The sequence below is a fragment of the Physella acuta genome, unplaced genomic scaffold (assembly GCF_028476545.2).
Source record: "Physella acuta isolate Inbredline_101_S28 unplaced genomic scaffold, ASM2847654v3 ptg001441l, whole genome shotgun sequence".
NCBI lineage: Eukaryota > Metazoa > Mollusca > Gastropoda > Physidae > Physella > Physella acuta.
The window spans coordinates 435,211-451,320 of NW_026732956.1; the positions used below are offsets into that span (position 1 = coordinate 435,211).

Here is a 16,110-nt window from a genome sequence, read left to right on the forward strand (position 1 = left end):
CTTGAGCTAGCACGAATCTAAAACAACAAAACATAGGCATACACAAAGACAAGCAATTCTTTACCACTCAAATAAATATGTATCTCCCCCTCCCCCTGTGACTCAAACAATCTCATCATCACCCCTGTACCTGACCGGTGGAGGTAAAAACCTATTAAACCGACACTCGATACCCACAGATGTTGTAGCTAGAGGCTAACCAGGGCCGACCTTTAGGGTATCGGTACGCGATGATATCGATACATCAGCCTCAGCACTCAAGAGACATCGATACATCAGCCCCAAACCTTAAGGACAGAGTATCGCCACGCGCGATACCAACTATACCAATGTAAGGGTACGGCTAATCGATAAAACTAGTTTATCTCCTGATCTTTGAAAGTCTGGAATGTTGTATAGTTAGTAGGAGATATGTTATTTTCTTTTTAAATACACAACCACTGCACTAATGTGTACTAATCTAAATCTAGCCAGATTTTGGCCATGGTTTCTTTGAGACATTTTTCTCTAGGGAGGGGGGGGGGGAGACAACACTTGAAATTACGGGGGGGGGGGGGATTGGGACTATTTTAAGTATATACTTTCCATATAAATTAGATTTTTTTCGTTCGGGGGGGGGGGGGGGGGTGAGTACTACGTTCCTTCTCAATCCTGACATAGGCTGGATATAAGCCTCTATAAGTGCGGTAAACCATAATAAAAAAAGATTTATTCTCCATAAGATGTTAAAACAAAGCTAACCAATAACAAACCTAAAACATCAACATAAGAGCCTAACCTAATCATTACAACTTTTCCGATCGCATCTGCACTAAATAAAAAAGATAATTGAACCATCAGGCTAAAAACGCCGACATTTGTTGGTACGAATGACATGCACCTAGTCCTGCGTCATTATCTCGGCGGGGCCAAGTGTGTATTTACCCCTGTCTGTGGTGTATCTGTCGCACATAAGCAGATCTTTAGCGAGGTTAAGTGCGATTATTCTGTCAGCCCCCAGCAAGTCAATTGGATTGAGCGCGGGATAATAAAATCTGCTCCACTGCCAAGGTGAGATAACTGGCGCGGAGAACAGTTCAAGTGGGATAACCCTGTCAGCTTGGCCGAGTCAAGGGGAATAAACTTGTCACCGATGAGCATGTTCCACCGCCAGGATCAATAACTCATAACAAGTAGATGGGAGTGTTCGTTGCAGGGTTTGGAAGATATTGGGTTAGCGGGGTAGTGGATGACGCTATATAATTTTAACAAGTAGATGGGAGCGTTCGTTGCAGGGCCTGGAAGATATCGGGGAAGGGGGTGACATTATACAATTTTAACATGCAGATTAAAGCGCAAGTTGAAAATACGAGGAGGGCCAGCATTACTGCGATTAAAATTCCATTAACCCCAGACTGTTAAATATTGTATAATATAAATGTCCGTCCGTATTGTATGTTGTTGACGTTTTGCGCCAATAACAGCCTTTGTACCGTGTAGGCTTTCTGTTTTGATTCAATGCTTTGTTATGTAATGAACGTGATAGATGTGGGAAGTAAAGTTGGTTGAACTATTTGCTGCGATGTGTTGAGGACAGCAAGTCACATTAACTACAACTGTATACCAGCTCATGCTAATTTAAAATAAGTATTTTAAAAACACAATGAAACCCAAGAAGGTTGGAACACTCTATTACATTCTATTAAATATTACAGGTATAACGGAATTAAACCTGCATAATTCATACTCAATATTTTTATGTACTTTATAAATATTACTATACGTATACAACATACACACAGGGGCTGATTAAGGCTGAGGGGGCCCCCGGCTGAATTTTTTTGGGGGCCCCATATATCTATAATATAACGCTGCTGGTAGTGTGTCAGTCCGTCATCGCTATAGATTTTTGAGTAAAAACAGTGACAATCATACAAACAAGTTAATTAAAAAGTCTAGTGACATTTAAGCGCAATTTCCTTATGTTATCTAAAAATAGCTCTGTCGTAGCGTAAATCAAGAGCAGGGTTAGTAAAACCATTGGTTAAAATACATGTTTTATTTACAATAGTTAGGCCTACATGACTAAAAACCATTGCGCGCCTAGCTACTGAACGTGATGACGCAGCCATTGAACGTGATGGCGCAGCTATTGAACGTGATGACGCGTGTGGTGTGGTTGGATAAAAATGCTACTAATTCGGTCCAAATTTTAATTAATTCAAATAAAATTTTGTGACCGAATGAAAGGATATTTTTTGAAAACTTTCTTCGGCAATATTGTTCTAAATTATGGCAGGAATCGATTGGTACATGTTTCAAGTCGCTAAGTGGTCGGGTTGCCGAGATATGGGCCAAAAACTGCTTTTTTAAAAGTTTTTTTGGCTTTTCCGGGAAATCCATGAAAGAAACCCGGAATTTTTATGGCCTATGTTCATCCTCGTAACTTGCTTAACATAAATGCTTTTTGAACTAGTCCTCGATATTGCTTCGTTGAGGAGGAGATACGACTTAAAGCTGCGGACACACATTCATACATTCATTCATTCATCCATCCAGAAATGACGGGTTAATAAACGCAATTCTCCAGAATGGAAATTGCGCTAAAAAAATTGTAGTCGTTATTTAAATAAATCCTATCCAGCTAATTAAAATAAGTCACTGCGATGCAAGTAAAAAGCACATGAGGAGAGTTTACTTTTATGGTTTTAAAATCTATAGCGATGACGAAAGGAAGGAAGAAGGAAAGACTGATACTAAGTTAGATACTCTACCAGCAGGGTTATTTTATAGATGTCTGGGTAGAAGGTGATAACTGGTGGTATTTATACGTAAGTGTATGCAAGTGTTAGAAATTTTGAAAAAAAAATTAAAGCTTGTGATGCACACATTAAAACTTTAGTTTTTATAGTGAAAACCAGCAATTAGGCGGTAAATTTGGGGGCCCCTAAAAGTCGGGGGCCCCTGGCTGCAGCCCTTTCAGCACCCTTCTTAATCCGCCACTGCATACACACATTCCATTACTTTTAATTAATCGTAAGTTGATTTGCACTTTCTGAATATTTAATACCTAAAGTATTAACAAACTCTATGCGAATACACATTTGTGATTTTTTTTCCTGTGACTTTTTTTCCTGCGTATTTTTCCTTGTGACTTTTTTCCTACAAACGAGGCTTTGATGTGGATGATAAGGTGTTGTGGATGTCGATATGATGTTAGTGTCTATATGATTTGCATGTCGAGATGATGTGTATGTCGAGATAATGTGTATGTCGAGATAATGTGTATGTCGAGATAATGTGTATGTCGAGATAATGTGGATGTCGAGGGACAGATGCCGGGATGATGTGGTTACCTGCGACAGATACCGAGCTAGCGCCGCCTTACAATTGCTTTCAGTAAAATTACCTCACATAATCACGCACCAGGAGTAACAAAGTCACCACGATCCAGATGATGTAATTAAACCATGGCAACAGTTTCACCACCGTGTCTGATTGACTGGGCAACCAAGTGGCTGATGTGTCAGACAGGACCACCCAGGGGATGTGTGACTTATCCCAGGAATCAGGCTCCATACCTGACGATGGTGGCCCCATACCTGCCCGTGGAGCCTGCAGTAAACAACATACCAGCCCCGACCCTAGGAGATACAATCGCCAGGGCTCACTGTATCCATCCCCCGTGGTAGCTGGCGCTGGAATAGGTTTTGTACCGAGTCAGTGAACTCACGCGCTACCTTCGAGGCTTCGTCACGTGATCAACATCACATGACGCAACTGACATTTTAATTAGACTACTACCTACTTCAGAGCTCGCCCAGAAATGATGTATTACATTATGACGCTCTCTGTTCATCTACAGATCTTCATTAAAAGCTAGACCGCCTCCTTCATGAAATGACGTTACAATGTTACGCCCAGAAATCCTTTGTATTATAGGGGGTACTTTGTTATGTAAGACTGACACCTTTGTCAAGTCGGTGTTGGTAACACTAACAGACACTTTTCCACAAAAAAAAATATAGTTCACGATTGTCAACAACTAAAGACATGTTGAGTGGGGTAAAGGGGGGGGGGGGCTTGTCTCAGTTAAAGCAGAGTTCAAAAGTTTCTTTGGATTTTACAATCTCCCCCCCCCCCCCCCTTCTTTGATAAAATGATCGGGCTTTAGTTTTTAAAGAACACACTGACTGTGTGAACACTTCAGTTGCCTATAAACGGGGCACCCAGTAACTGAAGCCAGAGCTCACATTGTATGCTATCACCGTAGGGACCAGCGGCAATACTTGGATCAGAAAATATGTTTTAATATGAGGTCTCTAAAAGCCAGATCAATCGGAAAGTCCAATGATATCCACGGGTTAAACAAATATTTGTCAACTCCTCAACCTCAGGAAACCCGTTGATAAAACGCACGGGGACACCACAGCTCAAAGCTCTCGGAGTTCAAACCAAACAGCAGCCTGACGTAGGTCTAATACTGTCGTTTAGCTGCGGGTTGTCAAATAATGTTAGCTAATTTCACCCCCGCACTGCCATTACAAAATTAAATAACTTTAAAAACAATAAACCCTTGCCCTACTAAACAATAACTTCAATAAAATGTTAATATTTTCGTTGATTTTTTTTTAAATTATAAAATGTATACTGCATCCCATTACTCCGACTACGCTGTCCTCATCAATGACTTCAGTACTAGAGGGGGAGGGAGGTTTGGACTTTAGTGACGAGTATGACGAGAGCGATTGGGGGAGGGGGGAGGGAGAGACATCAGAAAGTGTGACATACTTTTGCTTTTAAAATAATTTTAAACATAATTTTTGTAGCTATTTTGCATTTTTAATTAATTTTTTTGTAAATTGTAATAAAAATTGATCAATATAGATCTACTTTATTTTGACGCAGCCCAATTAACCTCAAAAAGATACGGCGGCTTCAAAAAAAAAAAAAATTGCAATTGGAATCAAGCCTGAATAAAATAGGAAGCAATTTACGAGGGGGGGGGGAGGGGGTTAGGGGATGACATTTTGTATGGATGTGTTAGGGCAGGCTAAACATCGTCAACAAGCATGACGTCATATTGACGCTTCTATCACTGACCACAATCATAAATGAGAAGCCATCGGACACAAGAGTTAGATCGAACTAGTACAACCGAAGTGAAGAAAAAAACGGAGGCATAAGGTCTGGAACACAAGTTAAAAAACCTAAAATTGATTTTGTCTATTGGTGAACTTGATCAAGTGTTTCCATTAAGCAACACTCAAACAATCCTCGCCCGCCCATAGTGTGAGTGTGGGGAGGGGGGGGAGGGGGGGGGATCTCCCAGCACTTGAATTGATTGAGGCCAGCATTAATGTAGGCACTAAGAGCCAGACTGTATTGACTGGCTACCCCTCCAGTCTAACCAAACAGTCAACTAATGTAATCACTATGCTGGGTTCAATTTCAATCTTTTTTTTTATCAGCACTTCACAAACTTCAAAGCTTGCTTGTTGTTTTTTTTTATCAGATTAGGTCACATTCAGCTATTTAAGCTATTGACATCAAGACAAAACCACTTCCCAAACTTCAAGACTTGGTCGTTTTTTTTTATCAGATTAGGTCACATTCAGCTATTTAAGCTATTGACATCAAGACAAAACCACTTCCCAAACTTCAAGACTTGGTCGTTTTTTTTTATCAGATTAGGTCACATTCAGCTATTTAAGCTATTGACATCAAGACAAAACCACTTCCCAAACTTCAAGACTTGGTCGTTTTTTTTTTATCAGATTAGGTCACATTCAGCTATTTAAGCTATTGACATCAAGACAAAACCACTTCTCAAACTTCAAGACTTGGTGGGTTTCTTTTTATTAGATTAGGTTACAAATAAAATGGTGTTTTTTTTACTTTTTAGTACCTGTTTTCATTTGTGATTTTTTGTGTCATTTACAAATATAATAAGTCTTTTTTCCTTAAAAAAGTTGTTTAATGTGAGAACTATTAATCAGGTTAGGTCAAATTCAGAGATGTTTGTGATTTTGTGTGTCATTTACAAATATATTAAGTCTTTTTTCCTTAAAAAAGTTGTCTAATGTGAGAACTATTAATCAGATTAGGTCAAATTCAGAGATGTTTAATCTCTTGACATTCAGACAGGACCACTTTTCAAGCTTCAAGGCACAATCAAATAGTTGAAACTCTTTACCAAAAAAAAACCCACTTCCTACCCAGCAAAACACAAATGTTTAAAACTCAAAACAAAAACCACTTCCCACACATTAACTAACTTGTCTAAAAATCTTCACTAAAAGACAAAACCACATCACATTCAAACTTCAAGGCCTGCATAAATTATCAGGTAAAGGCACACTTAAATGTTGAAAAGCCCTTGACTTAAAAAAAACCCACTTCCCACCTGACATCAAAGCATGGTTTTAATCAGACTCAACATTTTAAAACCCACAAACATATCTGAATGAAGCATAATAAGTAAACTTCAAAGGCTGAAAGTTATCACTAGCTAGAGAAGGAAAATATTTAAGATAAAAAGAACAAGATTGTTGTAAAAGAGAAGTGCCCTTCAATATCAAGTTTGATACGGCACTAAAAATGTACCAAAGTACAAGGGGAATAAAGGTGTACTTAAAATATGCATCAACTAGAAATGAAAGAATACCAATTTGTGTTTTGTGTATCAGGCCTACTATAGGATTTGAAGTGTGTACTTGTATCAAAGTATTTCCAACAAATTTATTTGTTATCAAATTTCAATACGAAGCTAACAATTTGAAAGATTTATTGTAGGGATACATGAGCTAAATAATTGCAGACTATATGAGGCTTGGCAATAAATGCAATGTAAAATTTCGCTTTTGGTGTCTAAAAAAAAATGATAGTCTTTTCTTGAAAAAAACTATTGCATACCGAATTATTGTATTAGATTATTTACTCACTGAAAAAAGGAAGATCGTTAAACATTTTTTGACAAGGCTAAGTGAAACATTAAAATTTTAATCTAAGAGAAAGGAACGACATAGGGGAGAAAAAAGAAATAATGCCAGCAGTGATAAAACGTGAGGGTATAATAAATGAACTAACTTGTAAACTTCTTTTGGCTGCTCAATGACTGAGAGGATCTGTTTCTTCCAGGCATCCAGCTCATCATGTTCCAGCCTTGCTTCCACGGCTGCCATGGCTTGCTCTGGTTGGATCTGTGGGCGGGTTTTTAATGGTAGAACAAAGACTTAAGTAAACTAGAGAGTAAAGTACAGGTAGGTAAAGTAATAAGTAAAGTAAAGAATGAAGTATAAAATAAAGAGTAAAGTAATAAGTAAATTAAAAAGTAACCCCGTAAAGAATAAAGTAATAAACAAAGTAAAAAGCAAAGTATACAGTAAAACTTATTAAAGAAAAACTTTATAAAATTTAAACAATTGAAAAATAAATTTAAAACACCATTTCGTGCCCCACCCCAACACAGCAAATTATTATAAAAGACAATTTAAAAAGCCACTGAAAGACAAGAGACTGAAACAAGGCATTATTTAGCAACTTTACCTGGTAAAAATAGCTGGATGCCAGGCCAGGACCTGAAATTCTCCTAGCCACAAAGCCATCACTGGAAGGTACCCTGCCTCGGTTTTTGATGATGATGTGGAACATTGCTGTATCCCAGAAGTTTCTAAAACCACTGCGCAGTATTCCAACTGGTCATAGATTGATAGACGATATGATATAAGCAGATGAGATCAACAAAATTTGTGTTTATTTTCATGCTGTTCAATATCTGTTTTTTCCTACAGGTGGGATATCTAGATGTTCAAAACTATTTCTTAAATGACGCATTTAAAACAATGAAATCTTATTTTTTTAAAAGTAGGAATTTTCTTTAACTGTATAAAGCAGAGATTTTTAAAAGCTATCCTACTCTATAAAGAAATGTCATTAGTTTCTACTTCTAAAAAGTAAATGTAAAATTTGAATTTAAAAAACTTACATAGGAATATAGAGAGAGCAGACAAGGGGCACAACAAAGCACCCACAAACAGTGCAGACACAGGCTGTATACAGCCCTGACAAATGATGTTCCAGAGAACAGCCTCCAACAGTATACATATCCTGTTCCTCTCTGGTCCTAGATGAGACGTGTTACATTTTTTGTTAGTTTTTTTTTTTTTAAAGTAACTAACTATGAGAGAAAGACAGAACAAAATCAAATGCAAAATAAATATATATTATCACTTTGAATTATTGTATCAAAACAAATTGCTTAAGAGGTTAAATTATTTTAAAAAAAAAACACCAACTTTAATTAAAAGAGATAATACAGTATTAAAATACTGTGACTTTGCTTTTATATTATATATAAACCAATCATTTAAAATATAATAAACCTTTCATTGGAAAAAATTCAAAGGCATCCACCCCCATCCAATAAAACCTTTTTACTATACTATATGTTTGCCATTTACAAAGTTCAATCCTCATAACCATCTCAGAGCTACAACATAAACTATATTTTATCAAATATATTTTATCAACCCACCCCTCACACACAGAACCGGCCTCAGGTTATTTAGCGCCCTAGGCAAAACTTAATTAAAACGCCCTCTTTCACACAAATTAATTACTAAAACATATGTATGAGAAAAGAATTAATTAAAAGTGACATATTAATTTATTATCAATTGCATAACGTTATAAGTAGATATCAAAATCAAATTTTACTTGCCTCAGTCTCAAAAGTTTGTACTAATTCCCTCAATTTCAGTTTGCAAGCGTAATCACATTTTATTGAAATTGTTGCTAAGTCCACAAGTCTACTTTGTACTTTACGACATAGTCCCCCCCTCCCCTTTAGAAAAATTTTAAGTGCCCCCCCCCCTCCCCGGGAGAAAAAAAATCTGGGAAAAAAACACAAGTTCTTGTAGTGTTGGGCTCTCTGCAGTTCTCCCAAGGTGAGTTCCAAAATGGAACTTACTCATTTTAAGTTTGACTGTCTTTAGTTATAATTGTAAAATGTCTACATTGTGTGATCAGTAGTGATTTTTTTTTTGTTTTTGAAAAATAAAAAGTAATAAATGTTATAGATTCCAGCCTAAAATTCTTATATATGAATCCTTTAGGAGAGGGTGAAAAATATGAAAAGACAATTAACTAAATGTTTAATTTACAACTAAGACTGTATGTCTACTGACATTAAGTATTGCAATATATAACGGCTACTGAAGTATTTGTTTTTCAACTTGATAAAGCTAAAAAACGTACCAAACTAGTTGTTAAGCTCTATATAATTTTTACAATAGCAAATAATAACATAAAGTTGTATTTAAATGTAAGCGGTCAACTTAAGTTGCAGGAATTTGAAATGTATGAAAAGTTAAGCAACGAATTACCTCCCATTTGGAAATCCAAATACCAAAATTTTATTAAAGGGAAATAACTTACACAAGAATAGCTAAATTAACCAAGTGTAACTAAGACATCCATGAAAAACACAATAACGCTCTAAATTTTATTACGTAATAATTATAAAAATTCTTTTAAATTAGCTATGTAACCTTGTGAGAAAATATATTTTACCTATTGAGTACTTAACTGCAGGTTTTGTTTGAAAGTCTAAAAACTGTAGCTTTATTATAACATACTTCTATTCAATTTTGATAACATACATTTATTTATAATACGATAGCGGTTGATTCTAGTGCATACAATTTTAGTTCCCCTAAATAAAGGGACGCCTTTCACAAAAATCAAACAGGGGTAGCTTCTAGCTGTCTTAGACATTGCTAGAATTATTGATTTATTATAAAAAAAATTATAATTTGAAAAAACAAAGTTTACCGTTAGTTATAAATTCCATCCTATTTAATCTTATATATTAATACTTTAAGAGTGGTAATATAGATTCTTAAAAAACAAAAGATTTTTCAACTATTACCAATCAGATTCCACTAGAACTTCAACTACAAAACAGCCGAATAAAAATGATGACACTTCAACACTTCGATACTTTATACCTACAAAACCATATCAGCAACAGCCTTCCGCCGTTACTCCTAAATCTAAACGATTCATCAAAACTTACCAAACAAGTACAATACTTTGAACACCCCGTTATTACAAAACACCAGGACAGATTTCTAATTCAAAGTCAGAGAAAACGAGACTTGCAAGCCCTATTTAAATGAGATAACTGTTTGAAATGTTCTAAATTTAAATTACAAACTTATTAAATGTTCTCTACATCAATTATGTGACACCAAATTAAAAAGGCAATGTGACTGGTAAAAAGCGCCCCGACCTTTCCAAATTAGGGAGGTGGGGTTGCATTTTCACTATCGCGAATAAATATCAGCCTATATGGACCTAATTTCGGGGTGGGGGTGCAAAATTGATAGTTCGTCCTGAGTGCCGAAATAGATCACTACTCCTTTATAAAAGTTATTAATTATTAGGTACTTTTTGATAATTGCGATTTAACATTTTGCGCCCCCCCCCCCCCCTAGGCGACAGTCTAGTTCGCCTTATAAGTAGCGCCGGTCCTGCTCACACACAAAATACTCTCCTTACTCCACTTAACACACAGAAGACTGCTGGTTACAAAAACAATGACAATAAATAATCTTGTACAATCTATTACTCACCAGGGTTATCCACATCCCAGATCAAGAAGAAAAACAAATGAGCTACTAGAGTTATCACAGGGACCCTGAAGTAAACAAACATACATAGTGATGCTTTCAGTCTAGTATAAATGGTACAATTCTAGTTAGATATCTTTGGTTATAGACTGTATCCATGTAAATCAAGAGTAGAACGTTGTGACCTACCAAACAGGTGCCATGATGGCAGCAGCTAAGGAAAGAGTGGAAGCTGTCACACACATCACTGGGAAGACCAGCACAATGGAGACACTTCCAAAAACTCCCTTGATGACGTAATTCCAGAACCTGTTCAGGTGACGTGTCAAGCTCTTGCCCAGGAAACCCCTGTCTGGCGCCGCCTCAAACTGGGCACGAGATTCCTTGACATTGGCCCACAGTGACCAGAGGCGGGACAGCAGGGAGTGGGTGGTGGAAGACACAAGAGGGTACAAGGATCCCTGTTCAATATAGGAGAATACCTCAGTGTCTAACACAACAGTTAACAGAATAGGTCTAGCTAAATGATTGATTTAATTTACTCAAATATCAGCAACTTATCACTTAGTTGTCAAGTGCACTAGGGCTATCATTGTGAAATTGTATGTGGTCTGTGGGTCTATCCCCCACCACTAATGTGTTTTACACCTAATACAATGCTAGAACTCTCTAGCAAACACATAGTGAGAAGAGAGCCTATCCCCCCTTCCTCACTAGACCAACAACTTACATCAAACTGAGATTGTGTCAAATCTGGCACAAAAGCAGTGGGCCAAAACAAGGCTCTCAAACCAACAGGACTGCACCATGGTATGATAATCTACAAGAAAAAATAAAATCTATGATTTAATGGTTTATCACACTCATCTGGATTATAATACATTTATTAGCAGTCAACAAAAAATTAAATTGTTCTATGATTAGTCATGCAAGTTTTTAAATTTCTCTAGACCCAATCTGTGATATATTAGAGATTGAGCAGTCTCAAGTGTTTCAAGTGCTTGTAGCAATAAATACATCTTGATTTACAGCAATCAGGAAGTGTAAGACAATGGAAACTGAAACAAAGAATGGGAAGTGGATGTTTTACCCCAAACATGTAAATCAGATTCCAAGTATTGCTCCAGGAGCGCTGCATAAAATTCCACCACCTCCAAAATGGATATCTTGTGCTGGTTACCCTTTCAGTTTTCTTTTGCACAGTGAAAACTGCATTCTGAGAGGAAGAAAAAATATTAAATAGAGCTCGTACCAGAAAATTATATAGAAACTAAGGTATAATAATAATTCTCAGAACAATATATTAAAATGTACAGAATAATGAAGAAAAAATAGGGTACTTTTTTTAACATGTAGCCAAACTTTAAACATTTAGTAACAATGCATAAACATAACAACGCCTTCTTTTTATACCAGCTCTATTCAAATTAGACTTAGGGCCAATGTCTTTTGAAAATTATATCATATGTGAAAATATAAATAAAGCTTAAAAAATCATTTTAAAAATCTAATTGCAACATGGTAGACATAACAAGAAATAGCATGAATTCAGGGAAGGATATAGAATATCTACTAACAGAAAATATTGTAGAACACAGTCAGTCGGTACTTACAGCATCAAGCGCAATTTTCTGAAGGGGTTCTGTCTCTCTGATAACGGTGGGGATAACATCTGATCTGCCAACTATGTGTGACTGACGAACAATCCAGTTGTGGGGGAACCAAATTCTGGTGTAGAATGTGTACTCACGAGTTGGGATCTTCACTCTGCCCAGCTCTTTTCTCAGCACTGTTTCTCGCTGAATATGATACAAATTATTTTTATCCAACCTAACAGTTTTTTTTAAAAATCTCAATTGGGTAAAAAAAACATTAGGTCAAATAAAACATAAATAAAAGCATTGTTGACTTTAGAATAAGCTACTCACCTCTTTGATGAAATTTAGATCCCTACGTAGGAAGTAGACAGTCTGGTCCAAACCTTCTTCTTCACACAGACTAATGGCTTCTTCATGTGCAGTCCACAAGTTTTGTCTAATAAAATCGCACTAAATGTTGAGCAAAAAAAAAAGAAAGCTGTATTATGATTAGCGGTATAGCTCGTTTTTACATGTAGTAGTTTTACATGTAGTTTTAATAACAATTTTTAAATGTGCCTTAAATATTACCTCAAATGATCGCATTTGTTCCTCAATCCACTTGTTAATGCGAGATTTAATTGGGTATCTGTCTTTTAAATGTTTCAATAACTGTATTTAAAAAAAGAAAAATTTGATAGTTAAAACAAAAAGATTTATTCCTAGTAATGAATATTCAAAGTGTTGTTTAACTTAAGATGAGTTTAAAGAAAGTACCTTTTCTTTGTTAAGATCCAATTTGGCTTGTAGGTTTTGCTTAGCTTTCATCATGGCTAAAACAGACCTAGCTTGATTAACCAATAGTGCACCTGATAGAATGAAAACGGCAACTTTTTTCATTAACAGCAAATTTTAAATGTGGATGGATTAGTCTTGACCTTGTAATACAAAATTTACATAGATTCCACTTAAAATTTAGAACAAACTCAGTCCACCTTGGGGATCTGACTTACTGTTACACTTTCAAAGCCCCCCCCCCCCCCCCACCTTAGCCTTATTATGAACTGAATATTCCCCTATTTTATCCCCTGATACTAAAATCTGCTATTTAAAATCCTTTTACCTAAACCTGGCTGTAAGATGTCCAGTTCAGCATTGGTGGATATTGCATTGAATACTTTAGTTAAATAATGGTCCATTATTTCTTCAGTTACTTTCTGAAAAATATTGAAATAGTTATTTGAAGTTTATCATATTTGCTTATTAATGTGGAATACAGAAATAGAAAATGTAATTTATAGTTGTACTGATATAATTGATAATCATTTTTGTACAATAGTACAGTTTATGTACAAGACAGTATGTAACTTAAGGAAGAAAAAACTGCAACTCAGGTACCTGTACAAATAATAAGCCTTAATTAATTCAAAATGGATTACCTCTGATATTTCCTCATTGGATAAGTTTTGACCTAAAGACAAACAATAGTAACAGGCCTTTTTATCAAAATAATTGTTTATTTAACATTATTGTATTAACAGATTCTTTTCAAAAGACATTGTAAATTATTTATAACTATTTTAACTTAAAACTTTGTTACCTGACAATAGAAAATTACCTTGGTAGTGGCGTATTAACTTGATCCTCATCTGAACATGCCAGCCCTTAGCTTGTCTATCAAGAATATTTGACAATATCCCTACACTGTTGTTCATCAAATCTGTAATATTATAAGGATTAAATTGTTAAAAAATGTTTACAGGGAAGAACCTGTTAAAAAATAATAAAGTCCCTTTAAAAAAAAGTATGTAATACTTATACATGTATTACAATTTATATATTCTCTCATAACTTTCACACTTATTAGGCTAATCAATTTGGATTTTTTTATATATGCAAGTGTAATTTGTAATCTTTTAAAAATGCTTACATTAGATTTTAAAAGTGTGAGGATAAAATATTTATGAAAATATTTGGAGTCACTCCGAAGCTTTTAATATACAAACCTCTGTTAAAAAGTCTCAGGTCTATATCTTGACCTTTGGGAGTCTGGTAACGGTAGGGAATGGGGGGAGGTCGCAGATCTGATGTCTGAGGAGAAAATAAAAACACCACAGACTTAGCATAAGTTAAATGCAACAATTTTGATAAATTAGTTTTAAACAAAATTTAAAAGGACCAAGTAGACAACAGATTAGGAATACAAAGCAATTGTGATAAGGACCAGGCCAACACATGCTAAAATAAATCACTGACTAAACATATTAACTGACCTTGTGTTTATTTCCAAGCAGCAAATGACATTGAGCTTTAACATACTGACAGTATGTGTTCAACTCTTTCTTCAGATTTGGCTGTTATAATTTAAATAAACGGTTAAAGAAGAGCTTTATCAACTTTATGGAATGTTTACTATATACAAAAGCAGAAAACTCAATTCCTCAAAATAATCACACACAATGAAAATATGATAGCAACAATGAATTATAATTAGAATTTTCAAGTTTTTAAAAAGTTTTATTAACTCACATATACAGCCCTTCCACACTTACAATAAAGAAAGTCTCGTTAAATTTTTAACTAATTGAAATTCTAGCTTTGAAGGATTTACGGCAATTATTACTTACTTATCATCATGTGTCAGGGGCTATATTTAGTAGCATTACTACACTACCCCTTGTCTTAACCAAAGCCCTGGCCATAATCCTAACACTGAGCTAACTACTTTGCCAGCAGAAAAAAAATCTTGTTTTGCTGGCATTTAATCAACATTTTAAATGTGCTTAGCATAAGTATTTAGATTTACCATGCAAAAGTAATTTTCTTTCACTGTTAATGGAGATCAATAAACCAATGATAACTGATTTAGTGATCTCCATATGGGTCTGGCTAGCTTACCTTTATATCTAATTCTGCAACAAGATAACGCATGCGCTCTTCTCTGAGTTTCTGACACAGGTCACCAGCTGTAGTTGATGGTAAGCCAATTGAAAGATCTGAAATCACAATACTGCAGTTGGTAAGCTTATTAAGAGAAAAGAAATCACAGTATGGTTAGCTGTGTAATTGAGTACATTTTTTGTTATAGCTACTGAAAGACCTCAAATGGTCTTTAACATTAAATCAGTAAAATTAAAAATAAATAAATCTGATAAACCATTAATAGAAAAAAAAATGTTATTGTCATTACAACAACTATGCATACAATAAAGTACAGTTCTGTCAAATATTTTTCATATTAAAATAAAATTCTTTAAAATTCTTATGATATTAAATGTTTAGATGTAACTAATCATTTAAACATTTTAAGTAGGCCTTCAAGATTAGTTCATTTACCTAATAAGTTGTAAAGCCCTGAGTACCAGCCTTGAAGTGCTTTGGTAAGACTAAAAAAATCTGAGCAAAATCTGTTCCGAGCTGTTATGATGAGCAATGACAAAGAGCAAGCCAGATTCTGAAATGGATTTATTAATTTAATATACTAATATAATCATAACATGTCAATGAAGTTGAAAAGTAAATTAAATAAATATTTACTGCTAACCTCAAGCAAAGAATTTCGTGTCCTATCAGATCCTTTTTGTATCAATTTGCTCAGTCTCCACCTGTGTGTTTGGCCTTGAAAGTTTTTGCTTGCAACCTCAAACTCTCTAATTAGAGAAAAAATTAATGAAACACAGCAATAAGCGGGTAAAAATGTACATAAATTTCATTAAAATCCTCATCCATGTAGGCTTGTAAGTACTCAAGGTTTTTAGTTATCCTTACCCCATCTTTCTTATCATGTTGAGCTGATCCTCTTGCAATTTCTTTAACTTCCCATTTTCATCTGTAGCTACCGCTTCCAGTTCATCAAATGTTGGTGCTATAAACAGATCTTTGAACTGCACCACACCCTAATAAAATATGTATATGCTGAC

General features: G+C 35.2%; 1 protein-coding gene across 5 annotated transcripts in view; it reads right to left on the reverse strand.

Annotated features, from left to right (window-relative positions):
• LOC131927817 (uncharacterized) overlaps positions 1–16,110 on the reverse strand; it is a 51,321-nt gene that overhangs the window by 32,999 nt on the left and 2,212 nt on the right. For all 5 annotated transcript variants that reach the window (XM_059283665.1, XM_059283669.1, XM_059283666.1 and 2 more), the window contains 20 exons: positions 15,959–16,086; positions 15,735–15,840; positions 15,527–15,644; positions 15,089–15,186; positions 14,464–14,544; positions 14,197–14,281; positions 13,809–13,910; positions 13,630–13,661; positions 13,314–13,407; positions 12,968–13,059; positions 12,782–12,862; positions 12,542–12,661; positions 12,227–12,412; positions 11,704–11,829; positions 11,344–11,433; positions 10,803–11,074; positions 10,617–10,681; positions 7,967–8,104; positions 7,528–7,676; positions 7,069–7,181 (listed from right to left, as the gene is read on the reverse strand). In XM_059283665.1, coding sequence (XP_059139648.1) covers positions 7,069–7,181; positions 7,528–7,676; positions 7,967–8,104; positions 10,617–10,681; positions 10,803–11,074; positions 11,344–11,433; positions 11,704–11,829; positions 12,227–12,412; positions 12,542–12,661; positions 12,782–12,862; positions 12,968–13,059; positions 13,314–13,407; positions 13,630–13,661; positions 13,809–13,910; positions 14,197–14,281; positions 14,464–14,544; positions 15,089–15,186; positions 15,527–15,644; positions 15,735–15,840; positions 15,959–16,086 — 2,276 coding nt within the window. The remainder of the gene's footprint in view (positions 1–7,068; positions 7,182–7,527; positions 7,677–7,966; positions 8,105–10,616; positions 10,682–10,802; positions 11,075–11,343; positions 11,434–11,703; positions 11,830–12,226; positions 12,413–12,541; positions 12,662–12,781; positions 12,863–12,967; positions 13,060–13,313; positions 13,408–13,629; positions 13,662–13,808; positions 13,911–14,196; positions 14,282–14,463; positions 14,545–15,088; positions 15,187–15,526; positions 15,645–15,734; positions 15,841–15,958; positions 16,087–16,110) is intronic.